The sequence below is a fragment of the Halichoeres trimaculatus genome, unplaced genomic scaffold (genome assembly GCF_033239565.1).
Source record: "Halichoeres trimaculatus isolate MK-OKI-2021-1 unplaced genomic scaffold, fHalTri1.1 fHalTri1_scaffold_8, whole genome shotgun sequence".
Lineage (NCBI taxonomy): Eukaryota > Metazoa > Chordata > Actinopteri > Labriformes > Labridae > Halichoeres > Halichoeres trimaculatus.
Window position 1 is genome coordinate 8,210,297 of NW_027437186.1, and position 18,679 is coordinate 8,228,975.

Sequence of the window (18,679 nt, forward strand, 5' to 3'; positions counted from 1 at the left end):
AGAAAGAGTCTGTCTTTAAATAAAATAATCTGAAAAAGACACAACCTAATTGTTTCTTATTCAAAGTTGTGATTTATTGGGAAAACAGCAGGAGTCAAACAGTTCCTACTAACATCGTAATCATAACTTAAACAACAATCTCTAAGCAATGCCCTCTGGGTAATTGGTGGAGACATGACAGCGATGACTCAGTCCAGCAGCGGGCTTCTCGCAGGCTTCAGCCATGTGTAAGGCATATGGTTGCGTAAAGGTGGAGCGCTCCTTTTACACCTTCAGGAGGCGTGTCTGAGGAGCAACGTAGGGGCGGGGCTCCACTGGCCATGAGGGTGATGATGTGGCATGGGTGAGCAGTCGCAGGAGCAGGGGTGGGCCGGCTTACCTGATACCCCACCTGAGTCCAGAGGATACTCCAAGATGGAGGCCGGAGCTGCCAAAGCATACTGGTAATCGTATGGGGCTGCATAGATGAAACTGGACTCAGGCCCTGCCCCAGGCATGAGAGCTGCAGGGTGAGGCGTCCCATTGGGGAGAACAGTCTGGATCTGACGAATCAGAGGCATGAGGGCGGGGCCTGTGGGGGCAGGGGTACGCAGGCCAGTTGGAGGAGCAAAGACAGGGGCGGGGCCAGAGACGATACGAGGAGACTGAGAAGACGCTGCAAGACAGAAGGCAAGGGAGGCTGAGGGAGACAAGGGAGGAGACAAAGGGTGAGGAGAGATGCAGAGGAGACAGGGGGGAGGAAGCAGTCAACACAGCAGACAGTGAATTGTTGAGTTAGTCTTCAGGAAGACTGAAGACTGACACGGTCTCAGAGCAAAGCAGAAAATCTAGTTATGTTTTTGTTCCTTCTAGGGTGGATTACTGTCCCAAGAACCCTTCAGTTGGTCCCAAACTCTAAAGCGACTTATGGGGGACTGCCGTCCACATCTCGTTTATTCATTCATCCATTTTGAAAATCTGCAGAAAATCAACCGTTTGCTCTAGCTCAATTCTGTAAAAAACAGATAATTCTACACTCTTTACTGCATTAAAGAAGCCCTGAATGATCAATATTTGTCCCGTATATAAATCTAAAGAATTCTTTGAAAATTTGCTTCCATCTTCCTGGTGTCATGTTTCAGCTTGGGGCTGCTCTGCACCAATGAGCAACAGTTTGTGTGTTCAGAGCATATAAAACTGAAAATACTTCACTTTTCTTTGATCCAAGACTTGAAAAAAGTGTTTTGTACATAGTTCCTCACAGTTTTTAGCCTTTAGCCCTGGTTCTCCTGACCTCATAGAAGTATAGAAGTTCATATTGCAGTGAAAATTGAGTCCACATTGAGTAAAAATGTGGCAGAAGCAAAAACCTTCCTAACCTTTATTTTGGGACCTTAAGCAGATATGAGATTAAAATGCGATTAATTAGATTAATTAATTACAAATCCTGTAATTAATTAGATTATTTTTTTAATCGCCTGACAGCACTACTTTGTGATTTCCATGTGGCTCTTTGTTACAAAGAACAATCAAGCTTTGTTTTAGAGAAAGCTTTGTGCTTCTGGGAGGAATACAGGGGCTGTTGCACGGTAACAGTAAGTGATGTTTCTTTCGACCAATCAATGGTCTGTAGTGTTGTAGCTCCACCTCCTGGGATTGGATCAGTTTGGTCTGGCACCCCTACGGAAAAGTCCCAAAAAGTGAAATGGCTTGTCTGGTTTTTTGGGGATCTGTCAGTGGGAACGCCATTGAATACATGTTGAGACAAACCGAACTCAACCATTTGGTGGAAACGAGGCTTTACTAAATAGTCTCTCCTCATAGTGGGCTAAGATGAGATCAGACTTCTTATCTTGCCTTCATGTTGTGTCTCTGTTAATAGTGTACCACTAGCAAATCTAGATCTGTTTGTGTTTTTGTTAAGTGTGTTGAGATTACAGTCAGTACTATATAAATAAAGAGTTATAGCTTCTTTCATACTACAACTAAAGTATGACACAGGTGTTATATTCAAAATCAGGACTCAATGAGAAGATGTTAGTTCAAATGTACAACTGAGAGAACTGTCAAATTGCCAGTTAATATCACATGCTATCACAACAATACTGAAAAACTACCAATACGTATAATTTATCAGTCAGACTGGGATGAATCGATTCCCCTTCTGTGCAAGTTCTGATAAAAGCAAAAGCAAAGCCAATAGTAGCTCAGGATTTTGTGCTACCACATGTCAGAGGAACTCATGTCTGACCCTCCGGACACGACTGAAAACTTTAACTGAAAACCCAGTTCCCTCATCAATGACATGCTCTCTATAAAGTCTATGAACCCAGTGATGATGAAGATGAGGTGCACTCTCAGGGGGATGTAGTCTCATCCACACCTCAAAGGGATCAACCAATGGACAACCGTTGGGACTCCACCTACATGCGTCAAAGGTCTGCCACTATCCCCTGAAATCTGAATGATGTAAACCACAGCACAGAACCTGATTGGTTGATCTCTTACAGGGTTTGATGTTAGCGTCTCTGTATGTCCCATTCAGGATGGCTAACTCCATCAGCTGCATCTTCTTCAGGCTGTCCTCCCCCTCTGCCTGAAACACACAGCAGCAAGAGTCATCTTCTTACTCAGACAGGTGAGAGCAAGAGGAAAGTCATAGACAGGTGAGAGTAAGAGGAAAGTCATAGACAGGTGAGAGTAAGAGGAAAGTCATAGACAGGTGAGAGTAAGAGGAAAGTCACAGACAGGTGAGAGTAAGAGGAAAGTCACAGACAGGTGAGAGAGGGTCAGAAATGACTCACAGCAGGGACCAGCAGCCTCTTGACCTCCTCTACGGCTCGTTTCAGTTTGATCTCAGCTCGATTCTGTGCATCCTCCACGGTGATGAGGACATGGAGGTCCTCATTGAGATGCTCCCAGTTAGGCTTCCCTCTATTCTGCTCCTCCTCCACACACACAGTCAGAGACAGGGCAGACAGGTAGACAGAGGTGGAGAAACAACGAGAAAGAAAGAGAAATAGACAGAGGAGGAGAGAAGGCAGGGAAAGAGAGACAAGCAGAGAGAGTAAACGTATTTGTTGAGAGTGTGGTTCACAGGTGCATGTTACAAAAGATACAGTGCTCATAAAATTAATTCTCTCTCAGATTTAACTTAAAGATGCTATGAGGAGGATCTGTTTTAATTGGACTGTCTCGCCACCTTGTGGCCTGGGGTCTCTGCACACTGTCGTAAATTACTTTTAGTGAGGTGTGTGTTTGTTTTGGAGTTAAATGGAGATCAGATTGAAACAAATTTTCTTTGTTCAAGACAACATTTTACTGGATACAACACACCAAGGTTAGATGTTTATCAGTTCAGTTACAGTTTGAAACGTGACATCAAACAAATGTAGCAGCCGGCTATAAAGTACATAGTGCTATCGTCAGCCTGGTGCTCCGACGTATCTGTAGGCTAACGTGACAACAAATAAACTGTCAGTTTGTATGTAGTTTAGTAGCTGTTTATATTTATCTCAGTTGACAGTCCAGTGCTCTAAGAAATGACTGTAATGTGTAACATTAGTGACTCCTGGTTATGTCCTGCCGGTCATCTACCAATCAGAGCTAACGTAACCTCACTCTTCATTTTATTGATAGACTCTAAAGTTTGAACAGACCACTACAGAATAACTGCTGACTGTGGGTTGGAACAGTTTAGCTCCTGTGTTATAGAGAGATACAGGCTAAAGGCTAATTAGCTTTTAGCTTGGGCCGTATCACTCTCCTGTTTATCTTTCTTCTGCTCTTCTGTCCTTTTTCTGTCTGACAGTTAGGCTCCAGTGTCCACCATCACTACAAAATTAATCACAGAAATCATTTTCAGCAGAGAAAAACACAGATCTCTCTTCTCACTACTAAACTTTTATGGGGTGTTTCATGATTTTAGCTTAAATTCAAGAATTATAGATATAGGAAACTTCCAAAATAATAATCTTGAAAAAACTTTTCGTAAACGAAAATGTCTATCTTCTGAAAAGTGTTTCCATTGCTACACTTAGTTTGTGCTTCTTGGGCACGAATCACTGCATCAATATACTGAGAAGTGGAGGGGATCAGGGGTGTAAAGAGAACTTAAACACTCTACTTAAGTAACAGTACAGTCATGTTGATAGCATGAGCAATGAGGGGGGGTTAAAATATGCCAGTAAGATCTAAGCTCCAAATGCAGTCAGATCATTTCTTCCTGTGCTGATAGTTGAAGTCTGACCAACAGGAGAGCTTTAAGGTGACAACACATATTTTGGTTGAAGTTTCTGAATATTTGAGTTTAATTTTTAAAGCTTTTAGCACTCCTTGTGAGGTTTTCCAGAGGTCTCCAACTAACTTTTCTTGACAATCCCCTCAGACTGCCATTCTCCTTGTTTCCCATGTAACTTTTCCTGCCACACCTTTTTTGGCATTTTTTTTTTATTTTTTTATGTAAAGTATATTTGAGATTAAAACTGTTTGTAAAACATGAAAACATAAAACACTGTCCCAGGAATACAAACATAAATGTGTGTTCATGTGTGTCTCTGTGTGTGTTACCTTCTTCCTGTCTCTCATTGAGCCCCTCCCTCTCACCATGATCTTACATCCTGTCTCTGTCTCGAGCTGCTTTGCCGTCAGACCACGAGGACCCAGAATTCTCCCTACAAAGTTAAACTGACAGAGAGGATGAGATCACACTCTGGACACCAAGAAGATCGACCACTCAGGAGTCATCTCAAACAAAGCCTTTTCTCTCATTATTACCTTCTATTCATGTCTTTAGACAAACTGCACCAAACCTGTGATATAATGACCCTCACAAAGGAACACTTTTCTATCCACCCTTAAACGTCTTTCCTCTCTCGTTATACGTTTGGGTCTCTCCAGTTGAATGAAATGATTAAATACTGCCATCTTGATTATTTTTTTGGTTTCGTGATAAGAACTTTTTCTGTTTCTTAACAGATACTAGTTTGACTGTCTCTCTTCAGGCCTGCTCAAACCCTTTGTGCTGTTTAATGTTTGCTTGAAAACAATAATTAAGGCCTACAGTGACATTTGTAGACAGCTCCATACATTCCCTTTCTGACGTTACCTGGGAGCTCTACAGGAACATTGCATGCACACAGACACACACACTTACACACTCACATCGGGATGCTCCTTTGTGGGGACGAACAGTTTCTCCTGAAGACTGACGTTTGGACCAACGGCCTCTGGCAGCTTGCTGATCCTCTCTGAACCGTTCAGGGTGTCAATGTACATGTCTTTCCTCACACGGCTGATCTCTGATAGAATCATGATAAAATAATAACACATTGGTTATTTAAAGAGCTTTTTTTTAAATACTCCGAAACACTTTAGAGACCATAATAGCACACATCAAAAGACAGATTTAGTAAACTATGGTGAGCACATCATCAATAGTTTGAAGAATCTTTCTAAAAAGATGTTTTTGAGCTGAGAATTGTGCTTTGGAAAATAATGCAGTCACAAATGTGTGTGGGGAGAAAGTTCCAGAGGTGACTGAAAAGGAGAGGAACAAGCACTGGATCTATACATGTAACACATTTAATCAAAATGATCCAGCACACTTTGACACACAGTACATGAAACACAACCCAACGAGAACACCCCCAGTATTCACGACTTAAGGAAGCATGACTCAACAACTGTCTTCTTAAGCACAGCCTGAAATGAAAAGCAGCTCTCTGTAGACTGTTTAGTGTTGATTGAAGTGGCACCTGTGGTCAGAATTGGTCATATTTTTCCCAGATAAAAACCATGGCTGTTTTCCAAACCGCCTACTACACTAGCTGAACGATGAGGGCAAGGCTGGATACTCTCTGCTAACTGACTGTCATCTAAAAAACATTGTGTTGCCTAAAGAGGCCATAATATGCTCAGATACAAACTGTAAGGATTTGCATCATGCAGAGCTTCTCTGTGCCATGTTTGATGATATTGTGAATTGTCTTAATGATTCCACTGAACCTTTTCTTGAACAAAAACGTAAAGTGCCCAAGATCAGAGCTGGGTGGAATGAGTTTGTGGCTGAGAAACATATTGCTGCTAGAGAGGCTTTTGCAATCTGGTCAGAAGCAGGTAGACCTAGGCAGGGGGTGCTTTTAGAGAAAAAAAACCTCTCAAATGCCAGGTTTAAAAATGCACTTCGCTTTATTAAGAAAAATGAAGATGCAATGAGAAAGGATTCGCTTGCCAAGAAGCTTCTGAATAAGAGCTGCACCGACTTCTGGAAGGAGGTCAAGGTCATGAATAACTGCGTGACCTCCTTGCCTTCCGATATTGAGGGCGTCAGCAGCCCAGATGGCATAGCTGAGGTCTGGCGGTGGCACTATTACAATCTCTTTAACTGTATTCCAAGCAACAAACTTGTTATTGATGTTGACCGTGCTGACTCCACAGCAGAAATGCTAGTTAAGGCAGAAGATATTTACAATATCATTAACACGCTGGAGAATAATAAAGCTTGCGGTATGGATTACATAACTGCAGAACATCTAAAATACGCTAGCTATAGACTCAGTCCCTTGCTTTCAATGTGCTTTACTGGTCTCTTGATTCATGGTATTCTGCCTAACTCTATTATGACTGTCCTGCTAGTGCCAGTGCTTAAAGACAAGGCTGGGAAATTGAATAGCATAGACAATTATAGACCTATTGCGTTAGCAAGTATCTTATCAAAAGTACTGGAGAGAATCCTGCTAACAAAGTTAGAAATGTACATACGTACCTCAGACAGCCAGTTTGGCTTCAAAAGAAAACATGGTACTGACTTCTGTCTCTATGGTCTCAAAGAGATTGTATCTAAATATACAAGCCTCAATACATCTGTTTTTCTTTGTTTTATTGATGCGTCAAAGGCATTTGACAGAATCAATCATGAAAAATTGTTCAGGAAATTACTGGGAAGAGGTGTCCCTAAATTCTTAGTGAGAATTTTAGCGTTTTGGTATGCCCATCAAACTTTTTATGTAAAATGGGACAATGTTATATCTGCGCCTTTTTGTGTGTGTAATGGGGTCAGGCAAGGAGGCATATTGTCTCCTATTTTATTCAATGTTTATATGGATGACTTATCCTATCAACTGAATAGGTCCAATACAGGCTGCTGTGTGGGCAGTACCATTGTGAACCACCTTATGTATGCGGATGACTTGGTCTTAATTAGCCCATACTCAGCTGGGTTGCAACAGTTGCTGAAGGTTTGCTCTCAATATGGCATAGATCATGATATTAAATACAACCCTAAGAAAAGTCGCATCATGATAGTAAGAAGCACTGGAGACAGGAAATTGAGGTTTCCGACCTTTTATCTGTCTGACAGCCCTCTTGATGTGTGTGAGGACATTAAATACCTTGGTCATGTCTTGTCTAATGACTGGACGGATGACAAAGACATCTATAGACAGCGTTGTAAATTATATGCTCAGGCGAACATGCTGATTAGGAAATTTTCTATGTGTTCTGTCCCTGTTAAGTGTGCACTGTTCAGGGCTTACATTACCCCACTATACACTGCTCATTTGTGGTCTAGCTTCAAGGCACTGAGTATGCAGCGGTTCAAAGTAGCTTACAATGATGCTCTGAGGCTTCTGCTTCATGTCCCAAGGTGGCATAGAGCCAGCCAGTTATTTGTGTCCAATCAGGTGCCAACATGTGAGGCTCTTCTAAGAAAGATGATGTTCAGTTTTATCTGTCGACTTGATCAGTCTGAGAACAACATAATAGAAGCCTTAGTCAGCCCAAAGAAAAGCTGTTATAGATTTACTTCTAAGCTGAGGCGACATTGGTGTAATAGTTTATATAAAAGCTAATAGCTCTATAACCTGTAACTTATGTATCTGGGCATCTTTTTTATGTATTACTGCCTACTTTTATGTCTGTTTTGTTTGTTTGTTTGTTTGTTTGTTTGTTTGTTTGTATATGGACCTGTGTCTGCAATAAAGATTTATATATATAGCAGTGCCTACTATTTTGGCTGAAATTCAGTATGTAGTAGTCAGTATGCAAAAACTTGCATGCATGCCAAAAATCCCTGGATGTCCTACTGATCCAGGAAAATTTCTCAGTATGCAACGGACCAGTCTATCTGGCATACTGTTTCCCACAATGCACGGCGCTAATGCTGTTTGTCTATGCGGGTGGCGGGTTTTGGTGAAATACCGCCATCTACTGGAATGAGTCGGCATTACAACTACAATACGACAACACTAACGTGAGACTGTTGGAGAGATAGAAGTCAGATGAGAAAGAAACACAACTACATCTTTTTTAAATCTTTCTATCATTTCTAGTTGTAAAATAGGTGTTTACTTCTACAAATTCATTAAAGCCCATATAATCCAACTGTTAACTTTTCTTTTAACCATACATGGATTATATGCTGGAGAGACATCTCACCAGCAGCGGAGTGGAGCGGTGGCTCATTTACATATGAAGGTCACGCCCACTAAATTCTAAATTAAATAAAAATTAAATTAACTAAATTCGTTCTGAACAGAGGGGCTATGAGAGCCTGGAAACAATGCTGCTGTGCTTGATTTATTGGCTTTTTGGACCAAAACATGTGACTACCATTTCATGAAGACATCAATGATCCATATTAAACTGCAGAAAAGGAGCAGAATATGGGACCTTTAGGTCACTACAGCTCCAGTGTCCACCGTTAGTACAAAACTAATCACAGAAATCTTTTCTTTGAGTTAAAGGATAAACCTCGTTTTTCACTTCTCAACTTTGTCAGCGGGCATAGTGTCATCAAAGGGTTTTTTGGTTTACATGTTGTAAATTGATTCATGTTCTGCAGGAAAAGTCTGACCTGTCCACAGATACTAAGAAATCACATTCAGAAAGAACAGATAGTGGAGCTGATAGTCTTAATTTTAAATCTTGTGAACAGGAAAATGTTTAAAGGTAAAACTATTTCAAGATCATTTGTAAAACCTTCACAGCACCTTCAAGTTTTGTGATAGTGGTTTGAGATTGGGAGGCATGATGGAAACTTTTACACATGCAGTGATTTTCTCACAAACGTCTCATTGTGTCATGGTGAGGAGTTAAGCCTCAGACAACCGATCGGTAAAACCACATCTTAAAGATAAGGGATAAAAACCCAGGAAACTGAATCACTGTCACAAACTGAAGCAGTATCATTTACTAAATTCTCAAACTGTTTTTAAATGTTTGCAAAATCTGGCAGCAAAAGATTTTGTGAATCTTTTTGAATAGGTGAAACAGTGTTTGGAAGAGCAGGGGGCACAGCTTATCAGCTACAAGAGCACACTCCCCTAAAGAACAAACCACCAACTAGAATAAAATGAATACAAGACACAAACACTTTTAGCTAAAACATGACTAAAGCATAATCAGAGAGCATTTAAAATTTTTCATTGAAGATCTGTAATAAAAATCACACAAACTGCTCTGTTGATGCTTTGCTTGCAGTGAGGGAGGTGAAGGTTCTCAGGGTTCAGTTCTCTGACAGGCGGGTTCATGCTGTGTCAGCAGTGATGTGGGTGTTGTTGTACCAGACCGTTATGGTGAAGAGGGTGCTGAGCTAAAAGAAAAAACTTCAATTTTACCAGTTGGTCCATGTTCTGACCCTCACCTTTAGTTATGAGCTGCTGGTTCTGACCCAGAGGATGAGGTCACGAATACAAACAGCCGAAAAAAGTTTCCTCTATTGGGGCTCAGCCTTTAAGAGGAGCTTGGCAATCAGGAGGGAGCTCTGGGCAGAGACTTCTGGACGCTTCTTCATGTTGAACGGAGTTGGTTAAGGTTGTTTGGGTGCATCCAACAGGGAGGACGGGTAAACCCAGAACCCTTTCACAGATTGTACACCATACCTAGGAGGAGCTAGAAAACTCTGCTGTGAAGATGGACTTGGACTGCTGCCACCATGACCCTTCCCCCATATAATTGGATAGATGGATGCTTCTTTCTACCACAGTTTTTGTTGTCTGCATGTTGTTTTGTATTATTTTAAAACATTTCCTTCTTTTTTCTTTTAGTGTACTAAAAGCCTGATGAGGGACAAGAGCTGAAAACTCACATTGGCAACAATCTCTACATGCAAAACATCAATTAATACGACTGTTTGAATCAGGCACAAGTTGTACCCGGTAATTTGCACTGTTCCCAATAAAATAACATAAATAATAACAATAAAAACGTTTTTAAAAAAATACTTCTAACCAATAAAGAAGTCAGCCTCTTGTAGAGTCTTGAGGAGCTGCAGGTTTTTACGCTTCCACACTGGCTTTGTCTTCTTTTTACTTTATTTCATTTAATTACCTCCGCCAAGGAGGTTATGTTTTGGGGAGAGTTTGTTTGTTTGTTTGTTGGTCTGTGAACAGCATAACTCAAAAAGTAACAAACAGATCTTGATGAAAAGTTCAGAAAATGTTCAAAGTGGGATAAGGAATAATTGATTAAATTTGGGAGGTGATCTGAATCACTGTCTGGATCCAGGAGTTTTTAAAAGGATTCTTTATCATTGTGAGATAGGGCCATTTAAATGGTTTGATCGCTTTTCAAAACAATACAAGACGAGGTCACCATAATTGGTGACTGATGTAAAAGTACAATCCAGGTCCTGGTAATATTCTGGATACTAAGATCTGGAATATGAAATATGTACAGGGTCATCATAATTTTCAACACTGTCAGGAAACAAATTATCGTACAAACCTGCAACTATCACCAAATTGTAGCAGACAGTCTGCTGAAAGGGAGTATAACATTAAAGTAGGACTAAAGTGTTGGTGACAATCATGATATGCTTGGTGGAGGTCTGAACTCTCTAAGTGCTTTTCTAGTTTACTCACTCTTTCATTCATTCATTCATTCATTCATCTTTTTGCCAATGAAACTGCCTGGTCAATTGGAAGTTTTATAAAATATTAACTCATAAGAGCTAAGAGTGGACAATGACAGAATAATTAAGTCGCCTGAGGAGCTTTGAATGTTTCAGATGCTTAACAAATCATAATACCATATAATAGAAACCAGTCCTTTAATGCTGCAATTAACTGTTTTAAAAGTGTGGAGTTGTTTTTCTTTGTAGCAGAATGAACCATATATAAAAAAAACCTTTTTGCTTGAATTTTAAGAAGATGTAAAAAAGTTTTACCCTAAGTTTTATCACAATGTAGCTGGAATAATACAGACAGACAGACAGGTATTCAGACGGACAGTCCAGTGTCTCACCCTCGTCCAGGAGTCTCTCCAGGTGCTGAAATATTCCACAGAAATTAGGCAGACTGCTCATCAGCTTCTTATCGTTCATGAGCTGCATCAAGTAATCCGGACTTGGTCTGGTTTTCTCCTTCCCCTCCATCTCCCCCACCATGATCTGACACAGTATGAATACACAGAAGTGGACTCTGTGGTCACAACAGGCCTCCTGTCACGGTGCAGATCATGAAGAAATATCTAGAGTCCAACACAGACCTGATCCCAGAGCTGCTCCCCTCCTCTTGAACTCCACAAACAAGACAGAAAAGAGACTTTCAAGACTCCTCTGAAGCAGGTAAGCTGATCCAGATTTGAGGTGAATCTGGTGTGACTCCTGAGTGACTCCTGGTTCTGTTCCTGTGGCAGCTCCGGCTGTCCCCTGGCTCTGCTCTGGAGCTGCTCCACGCTCAGCAGCTGTCTGTCCCTCTGGTCCTCACACAGTCTGTCACTGAGACACTCTCACTGAGACTGACCGGAGGAGGTGTGTGTGTGTGTCTGTCCTTGTGTGTGTGTGTGTGTGTGTGTGTGTGTGTGTGTGTGTGTGTGTGTGTGTGTGTGTGTGTGTGTGTGTGTGTGTGTGTGTGTGTGTGTGTGTGTGTTGCTGGTTATACAACAGGGAAACAGATTGTTGATCACAGCTCTCAGTGAAACAATGTGAGAAGAAAAATAAATCTGATAAAAGTTACAGTCGCTCCATCAGCTCTATGTTTAGAGTCTGAGACAAGACAAGGTTTACTCCTACACACACCACTTTGAAAACACACAAACCTCTCATCACGCCTTCAAATCTTCATCAGTCAGCCTGTAAACATCAGTTTTATTCAGCACATTTAAACCCTCATCATTAAGCATGTTTGAGATTTCAACTCTTGATGTATTAATCCTTCACTCAGAGCACTTCCATCTTTATCACTCAGCGCTTCAGTGTGTGGCACATCATCTGATGCTGATGGTGATCTGTGTTTTCTCAGGTCAACACAGACGTGTACCAAGGACCCTTTAGAGCCCTTCATGCTTATTTCTGCTGACAAGCTTCATGGAGAGGCTGAATTTCATCTTCCAGCGGGACTTGGCTCCTGCCCACAGCGCCAAAAGAACTAAAAGCTGGTTGAATTGCTGTGATATTACTCTGCTTCACTGACCAACACCTGAGAGCTGATTATTCTGGTTCCTGTTGGTGACTTCCTGATTCCTTCATGTATTACTCTCCATTCCAAGAGTCAGGAAAAAAGATGGTCGCCTGTACAGCTCAAGGGGAAATCATTGAAATTGATTATGAAATTATGAACTTAGCTGAAGCATTGACCATTCACTACAGATAATTAAAACAAAGTCCAGCAAGTTAGTCCTCGTTGACATGTCTGCTGTACCTTTAACTGATCATTTACACGTTTTAGAATTTGATAACAATCTGCCGAAGAACATGAAAACTTTCTCTAGAGAGTGTCTCGAGTTGGTTCCCAGGGATCAGTGATAGTAAAGCTTTAGTTTGGATCTGTCGCTTCAGATACTTTAATTGGTTTAATGGTTTTTACTTTTTTTCTTATGGAAATGAGTCCCCCCTTCTCTCCATCCTGGCAGCTACAGAAGAGAAGAAAAGCCTTGAAAGGAGAGGAAAGAGGTCGGAAACAGAGGGGCTTGGGGGGTGACAACAAAACTTCTTCTTCTTCTTGTGTTTTGGCTGAGAACTGGTTTCTCTGAGCACGAAAACACCACACAGAAGAATGTGTGAACCACCATAGTCACAGTTTGACCCAGACTCTGTCTGCTAGGCTGCAGAGCATTGAGGAGGATACCTACAGACTGTGAAGAGGCCTGCAGCCAATACTCAGGGCCGCAAAACACCCAAATGTTAGAGTCTTTGTAGTCCTGGTTTAAATATCCAGACATCAGTTCTAACATTTTAACATTTAGTTTCCTTTGGTGTCAAAGTAGTTCAGTTATTGTGCGCACAAATGCAGTTTGTCTTCAGCTCTCTGCTGAAGAGGACTTCACATATTTCAAATCTGGATCCATTTCTGTGAGTGTCTTCTTGGTTTAACACTCTGCCGTCTTCTCAAAGATTATTTTGGTCAAAAGTTTGTGATGGAGGGTTTCGGGCCACTACAAACAAGAAAGTAAACTCAGTTAAAGTGAAGTGCTGGCTTCTTTTTCCCCACATACAGGGTGAAGCTGTTATTTTTTACACAGTGTGAGGAGGAAACGAGCTGTGCTCCCAGAGAAAAAGCTTGAAAGGACACACAGCAGTCAGGAGGCTTGCTGCAGGGAGAAGTTCGAGCCCCTCTCATGAACACTACCCCTTAAAATTTTCAGACATTATGCAGGTGCGCTGTTTACCTCGACTCTGTGCAGACTCTGTCTGTCCAACCCAATTAACATCAACCGGCACTTTGGAGCTTTCCATTTCTCTCCCTGAATATTACTGAAAAACACCCCAGTGAGGAAGACTATGCTACTTTATTTATTTATTTATTTATTTATTTATTTATTATTCATCTGTTTATTGATTCATTTATTTAATTATTTTAAATCAGCCCTCTGAAAAGTAGTTTGTGCCATCGCCTGTCTTCATTTGAAAATAACAAAACTTGTTGAACGCAGACTCTGTTTGTTTTGAAAGAATCACACAGCACTTCTAAAAGTTGGCTCTATTTAACAGTCTAATCTTCATTAAAGCTGAGCTTCTCTGTATCAACTTTCCTCTTCAGTGGCATTTCATAATATTTAAGTATATTCAGGACGCCTTTATCCTGCCACTGTGCCACAACTTACGATGCAGCATCTGATGCTGATTGACAGCATAACAGCCTCACAAAAATAAAACCTAAAATATTCACTCGCCCCCTGGAGGCTTACTGCAGTACTGGTAATATGAGTCTGTTAACTCTGACAGATACAAAACAAAAGATTACATTTTGCATGAAAATGAATGTATCAAATAATAATATATCACTTAAGATACAATAATTTTTATCATTTTATCATTTTTATTCATTTAGCATCTGGCCCCTGCTGTAAAAATCAGTGAACTGCATTAGTAAGTACACAGTGTATGCAGTCTGATTAACGTACGATGGTAGCGTCCAGATCGAGACAGGGACTTTATCTCACCAGCCCTTACTGGAAGCAGCAGGTAAAAATGAGTGGGTGGAGTGATGTTTGTATTCACACTGGGCCTTACACTCCAACATCTTCCTGAGTTTTAGAAACTAGTTCTTATGAAGAGTTTAGAGCAGGGGTCACCAACTTGGTGCCCATGGGCACCTGGCTGCCCTCAAAAACCACTTGATGTGCCCGCGAGGCATGTTCCAAAAAATCACTGGTCACAATGGAGCTACTTCCTACAGTCATTGTTCTGCAAATCATTAATAATAACTGTGAGAAAATTAACATTGACAACAGACAAGTAGCCCTTCATGCCACTCATTTGCCGTGAGGTATCCCTCAGTCTCAAAAAGGTTGGTGACCCCTGGTTTAGAGAGAAGTCTACGTGAGATTCACGGCCAGTCGCTTCTCAAAGATGTCATTTGGTGGTTTTGTTTCCTTGTTGTCTGGTGCCTCGTTTGTTATTTAAATGTATCAGTGCCTCCCTGTGTGTCTGATTTAATTTCACCTCCTGCTTATGTGTTTCCCCCCTCTTCCACTGCACGCATCACTTTCACCTGTTTCTCAGTCACACATGTGTCCTGTTACTGGTTATCTTTGGCCCAGTTTCCACCAAGCGGTCCGGTTTAGATCAGCAGTTTGGTACGGGTTTGGATCGGTAAAGCCTGATTCTGTTGTTTCCTCAGCCAACCGTGCCCCCTCATGGTAGGGGGTGTGTAAGCTGGATACCGTTAGCTGTGTCTACCAGGTAACAGTGCGACGCACTAGCAGCGTGACACTGTTTACCCCGCCAATAAATCCAATGAAGAAAAAAAACACGACACAGTAAACAAAGAGCAACGATAGAAAACATCCAGCAATTCGTCCTCTCTGTGATTGACATGTGGCTCTTTAATACAAAGAACAATCAAGTTTTGTTTCAGAGAAGAATGTCCGCCATGAGGAGGAATACAGTAGGCACTGTCACACGGTAAGTGACGATTCTTTCAACCAATCAACGGACTGCAGTGTTTCTAGCGCCACCTTCTGGGATCAGATCAGTATGTCTGACACCCCAACAGAAGGGCACCAAATAGTGGAACAGTGTGGGTTGATTATTTGGGGATCTGTCCTGGTTTTGGTCAAAGGAAACACCACTAAATGCGAGCTGTACCACACAAACCAAACCAAACTGAACGGCTTGGTGGTGCTTTTGTGTATGAATAAAACTTCTTCGTCCAAAGAGCTCTTGCCATGTCAGGCTCCTAAACACTTTCACTCAGTTGGAAACCTTCCTAACTAAAAGAAGATGATTGCACCACTTCTCCACATGTCACCTGAAAGAGTCATGTGACCCGGTTTTGATAAGTCAGATCTAAAGGGTTGAAAGTGAGTAACAAAGGCGCCGTTCTTTGGGACAAACAATAGAACAAGATGTCTGCAGTTCAGCACAGTCAGCGATCAGCCGATCAGAGCAGAGGAGGATTTATTCTGTTGTTCTGCTGAAAACTGCTCACAAAGTTCACATTGTTGATTCCTCGTCTGTGAAAGTGAAACGGACTGATGCATCTCTCACTCTCTCCTCTCTGAATGATAACCACAGACACATCACCTTTACAGGATCCACATGAGTCACAGTTTATTCTGTGTTTCTGGGTACACGCTGTTTGAATGCATTAAAGACTGTCAGAAGAAACAGCTGACACTTTAAGCTGATTGGCTACTTAACTTAACCAGTTCCTGGGAAACAGATGAGACAGCCTTTCATTGTGGACACATTTGTATGCATCATGTATACAAATAATGGCTGGTGCCAAATGAACAGAGACAAATGTTTCCCTGACAGGCTCTGAATGTGGCCAGATCCTCATTGCATCTTGGATCCATTTACACCAAACGGCAATTTTCGGTCCAACGATATCAAACCCATGAGGAAGTTCTTTGAGAGTCCACTTTCAGAGCCCAAAAGATGTTTTTCACAGCAAAATCAAACATGCCTGGAACAAAAATGTCTCAGTCTGAATGGCTCAGTTCTCTAGGCTAAAGGCCTACCTCTTTACCTCATCCTGACTGGAACAAAGCTAGGTTGAGTATGTGTATGTATTATACACTCTATGGTTAACACCTGTTAACACCTCGATGCTGAGTATCTAGCGGAGGATACCTCAGAACAGACAGTCAGGACTACAGGCAGTCCAGTTTACCAACTGGACTCTTCTACTACAGACCCATACTGTTTTAATCTGTGCTAACATATGTTAGCATGTTCTTGCTGTGTTAGGTAAGGTCTTACCTGAAAAATTATTGTCTGGATGACAGCACACACTGCTAAATCAATGTAATTTAATTTTTTTCTGTAATTTTTTTTTTTTTTTTTTTTTTTTACAGATTTTTGCAATCTAATAAAATAACAAAATGCTCGTAGATTTACAGATATTTTCAGTAATTTTTCACAGTCAAAAAAAACGAAAACAGAATTTTACGGCTTTTATTAACCCTTAATTTTTAAAGTATTTTTTCTGTTTTTCAAAAACATTTTACAAAACTGTAAAATTACAGAAATTATCTGTAAAATGACATCCAGAATATATTTTTTTAGGTTCACTGAAAAAAACAAAAACAAAAAAAAAGGCTGTAAAAAAATGGTAAAAGCACTGGCAGCAGGTGTTTCCAGACATATGCTGTAAAAAAAAAAACAGTCAAACACTGTAAAAATGCAGAAAAACATAGAATTTTTGTCAAAATACAGGACTAGATTTTACAGTCAAGATACATTAAAACACAGTATTTCATAGTTTATAAATGTTCATTATACTGTAAAACAACATATAAATTCCCTCAAAACACATTCAAATCAGATTTCTTTAAGGTTAATCTCTGTTATTTTATGGTATAAACTATTTAGTGTTGGGAACAGTCAAATCAATCTACAGAAATTTCCTGTGAAAATACTATTTTTCCCATGTACAATAACAAATTTGTGATGTATAAAAACAAACTAAAATGTAAAACTAAAGAATAATGTCTGCAGATTCACAGTATAAATATGTAATTTTAAAGAAAAATACCATTATTTAACAGATTTTTCCCAAATATTTACGGACTAACACCTTCAATGTAGTGACTATTTTACAGCAAAAAAAAATGTACATAATTTTTTTTTTTCAGTGCATGCTACTCCTAAACTTGTTTATATTGCTTATCATAAAAAATCAGGTGGTCCCTCTACTCTTTAGAGTGGGGGGCACAGTGTCCATGATTTCCTTAAATGTCTCTGAAATGTCAAATTTTGGTTTGTTGGCCTACAGGAAAGTTTTTCACTTTGCCTCAGAGAAGTGTCTCACGTTTAACGATCATAAGTTTATAAAGTCCTCTTTGCACATGCACAGGTTTACCAGATTTATCAATGGTTTTTGGAAATAGTTTCCACCCTGTTTCCACCAAGTGGTTCAGTTTGGTTCGTCTTGATTCATCATACATTCTGTGGCGTTTTCACTGACGAATCCTGGGACAGATTCCCAAATAAACGACCAGATCCGTCCAACTTTTTGGTACCCTTCAGTTGGGGTGTCAGACTAAACCAATCTGACCCCAGAAGGTGGAGCTACAACACTGCAGACTGTTGATTGGTCAAAAGAATCGTCACTTACTGTGCGACAGTGGCTGCATTTCTCCTGGCGGCACACAGACTTCTTTGAAACAATAGCTTGATTGATCTTTATGACAAAGAGCCAATCACAAAGAAGACCAATTGATGTATGTCTTCCATTGCTGTGTTGCGATTTTCTTCTTCATGGGACTTATTATTGGGGTACACTGTGTAGCACTGCTATGGCGTCCCACTACAATGTAACTGTATATACCGTAATGAAACCTTCGCATTTTTGCGTGCATCAGGGGGTATTCTGCTTTCCCATAATTTAAACATGGCAACAAGTAAGGATGCTGGATGTTTATGCTAAATGTGTTGTGCTTGTTAAAATGACGAGGTCATCACATAAGGATCTCTTTACTGGTTCATGACACATTGGAAGGAGGGGCCTCAAACACCAAGGTCTGCTCATACCTCTTCCCTAGATATACCTCTGAAGGGACCAGGCTGTGTTTGAGGAGCAGGGAGTCTTAAAGAGACAGCAGCTAAAACAGATAAAATCTTATCCTTTCTCCACTTGTAAGCTAAATCATCCAGATTCACACCACGGCACCACTGTCGCTGGTGGTGCCTGCACTTCAGTGTGTAGAAAGATTTAACCACAAAGCTTCTGGATGCCAGCTCAGGGTATAGATTTTTCCAGAGTGGAGAACTTCAGGGAGCTTCATGAGCTTTAGTTGAGGGATGCTGAAG

The 18,679-nt window shown here is 40.8% G+C and overlaps 1 protein-coding gene across 1 annotated transcript; it reads right to left on the bottom strand.

The window, feature by feature from the left end:
* Window positions 1–49: 49 nt before the first annotated feature.
* Window positions 50–11,705, bottom strand: qkib (QKI, KH domain containing, RNA binding b). Its single transcript, XM_074675375.1, has 6 exons — window positions 11,224–11,705; window positions 5,143–5,279; window positions 4,549–4,665; window positions 2,784–2,927; window positions 2,488–2,575; window positions 50–679 (listed from the first exon to the last, which is right to left on the bottom strand). Exons 1-6 carry the CDS (start codon window positions 11,363–11,365, stop codon window positions 273–275), a joined length of 1,035 nt encoding a protein of 344 aa, XP_074531476.1. The 5' UTR covers window positions 11,366–11,705; the 3' UTR covers window positions 50–272.
* Between the last annotated feature and the right edge of the window lie 6,974 nt (window positions 11,706–18,679).

What these genes read in the sequence shown, in the direction of transcription:
- qkib (XM_074675375.1), bottom strand. Translation starts at nt 11,365, where the DNA reads ATGGTGGGGGAGATGGAGGGGAAGGAGAAAACCAGACCAAGTCCGGAT. An exon ending in CCACAAAGGAGCATCCCGAT is followed by an intron (nt 4,666 to 5,142) that starts GTGAGTGTGTAA and finishes CCTCTCTGTCAG; the next exon opens with TTTAACTTTGTAGGGAGAAT. An exon ending in CAATGAGAGACAGGAAGAAG is followed by an intron (nt 2,928 to 4,548) that starts GTAACACACACA and finishes GTGTGTGTGGAG; the next exon opens with GAGGAGCAGAATAGAGGGAA.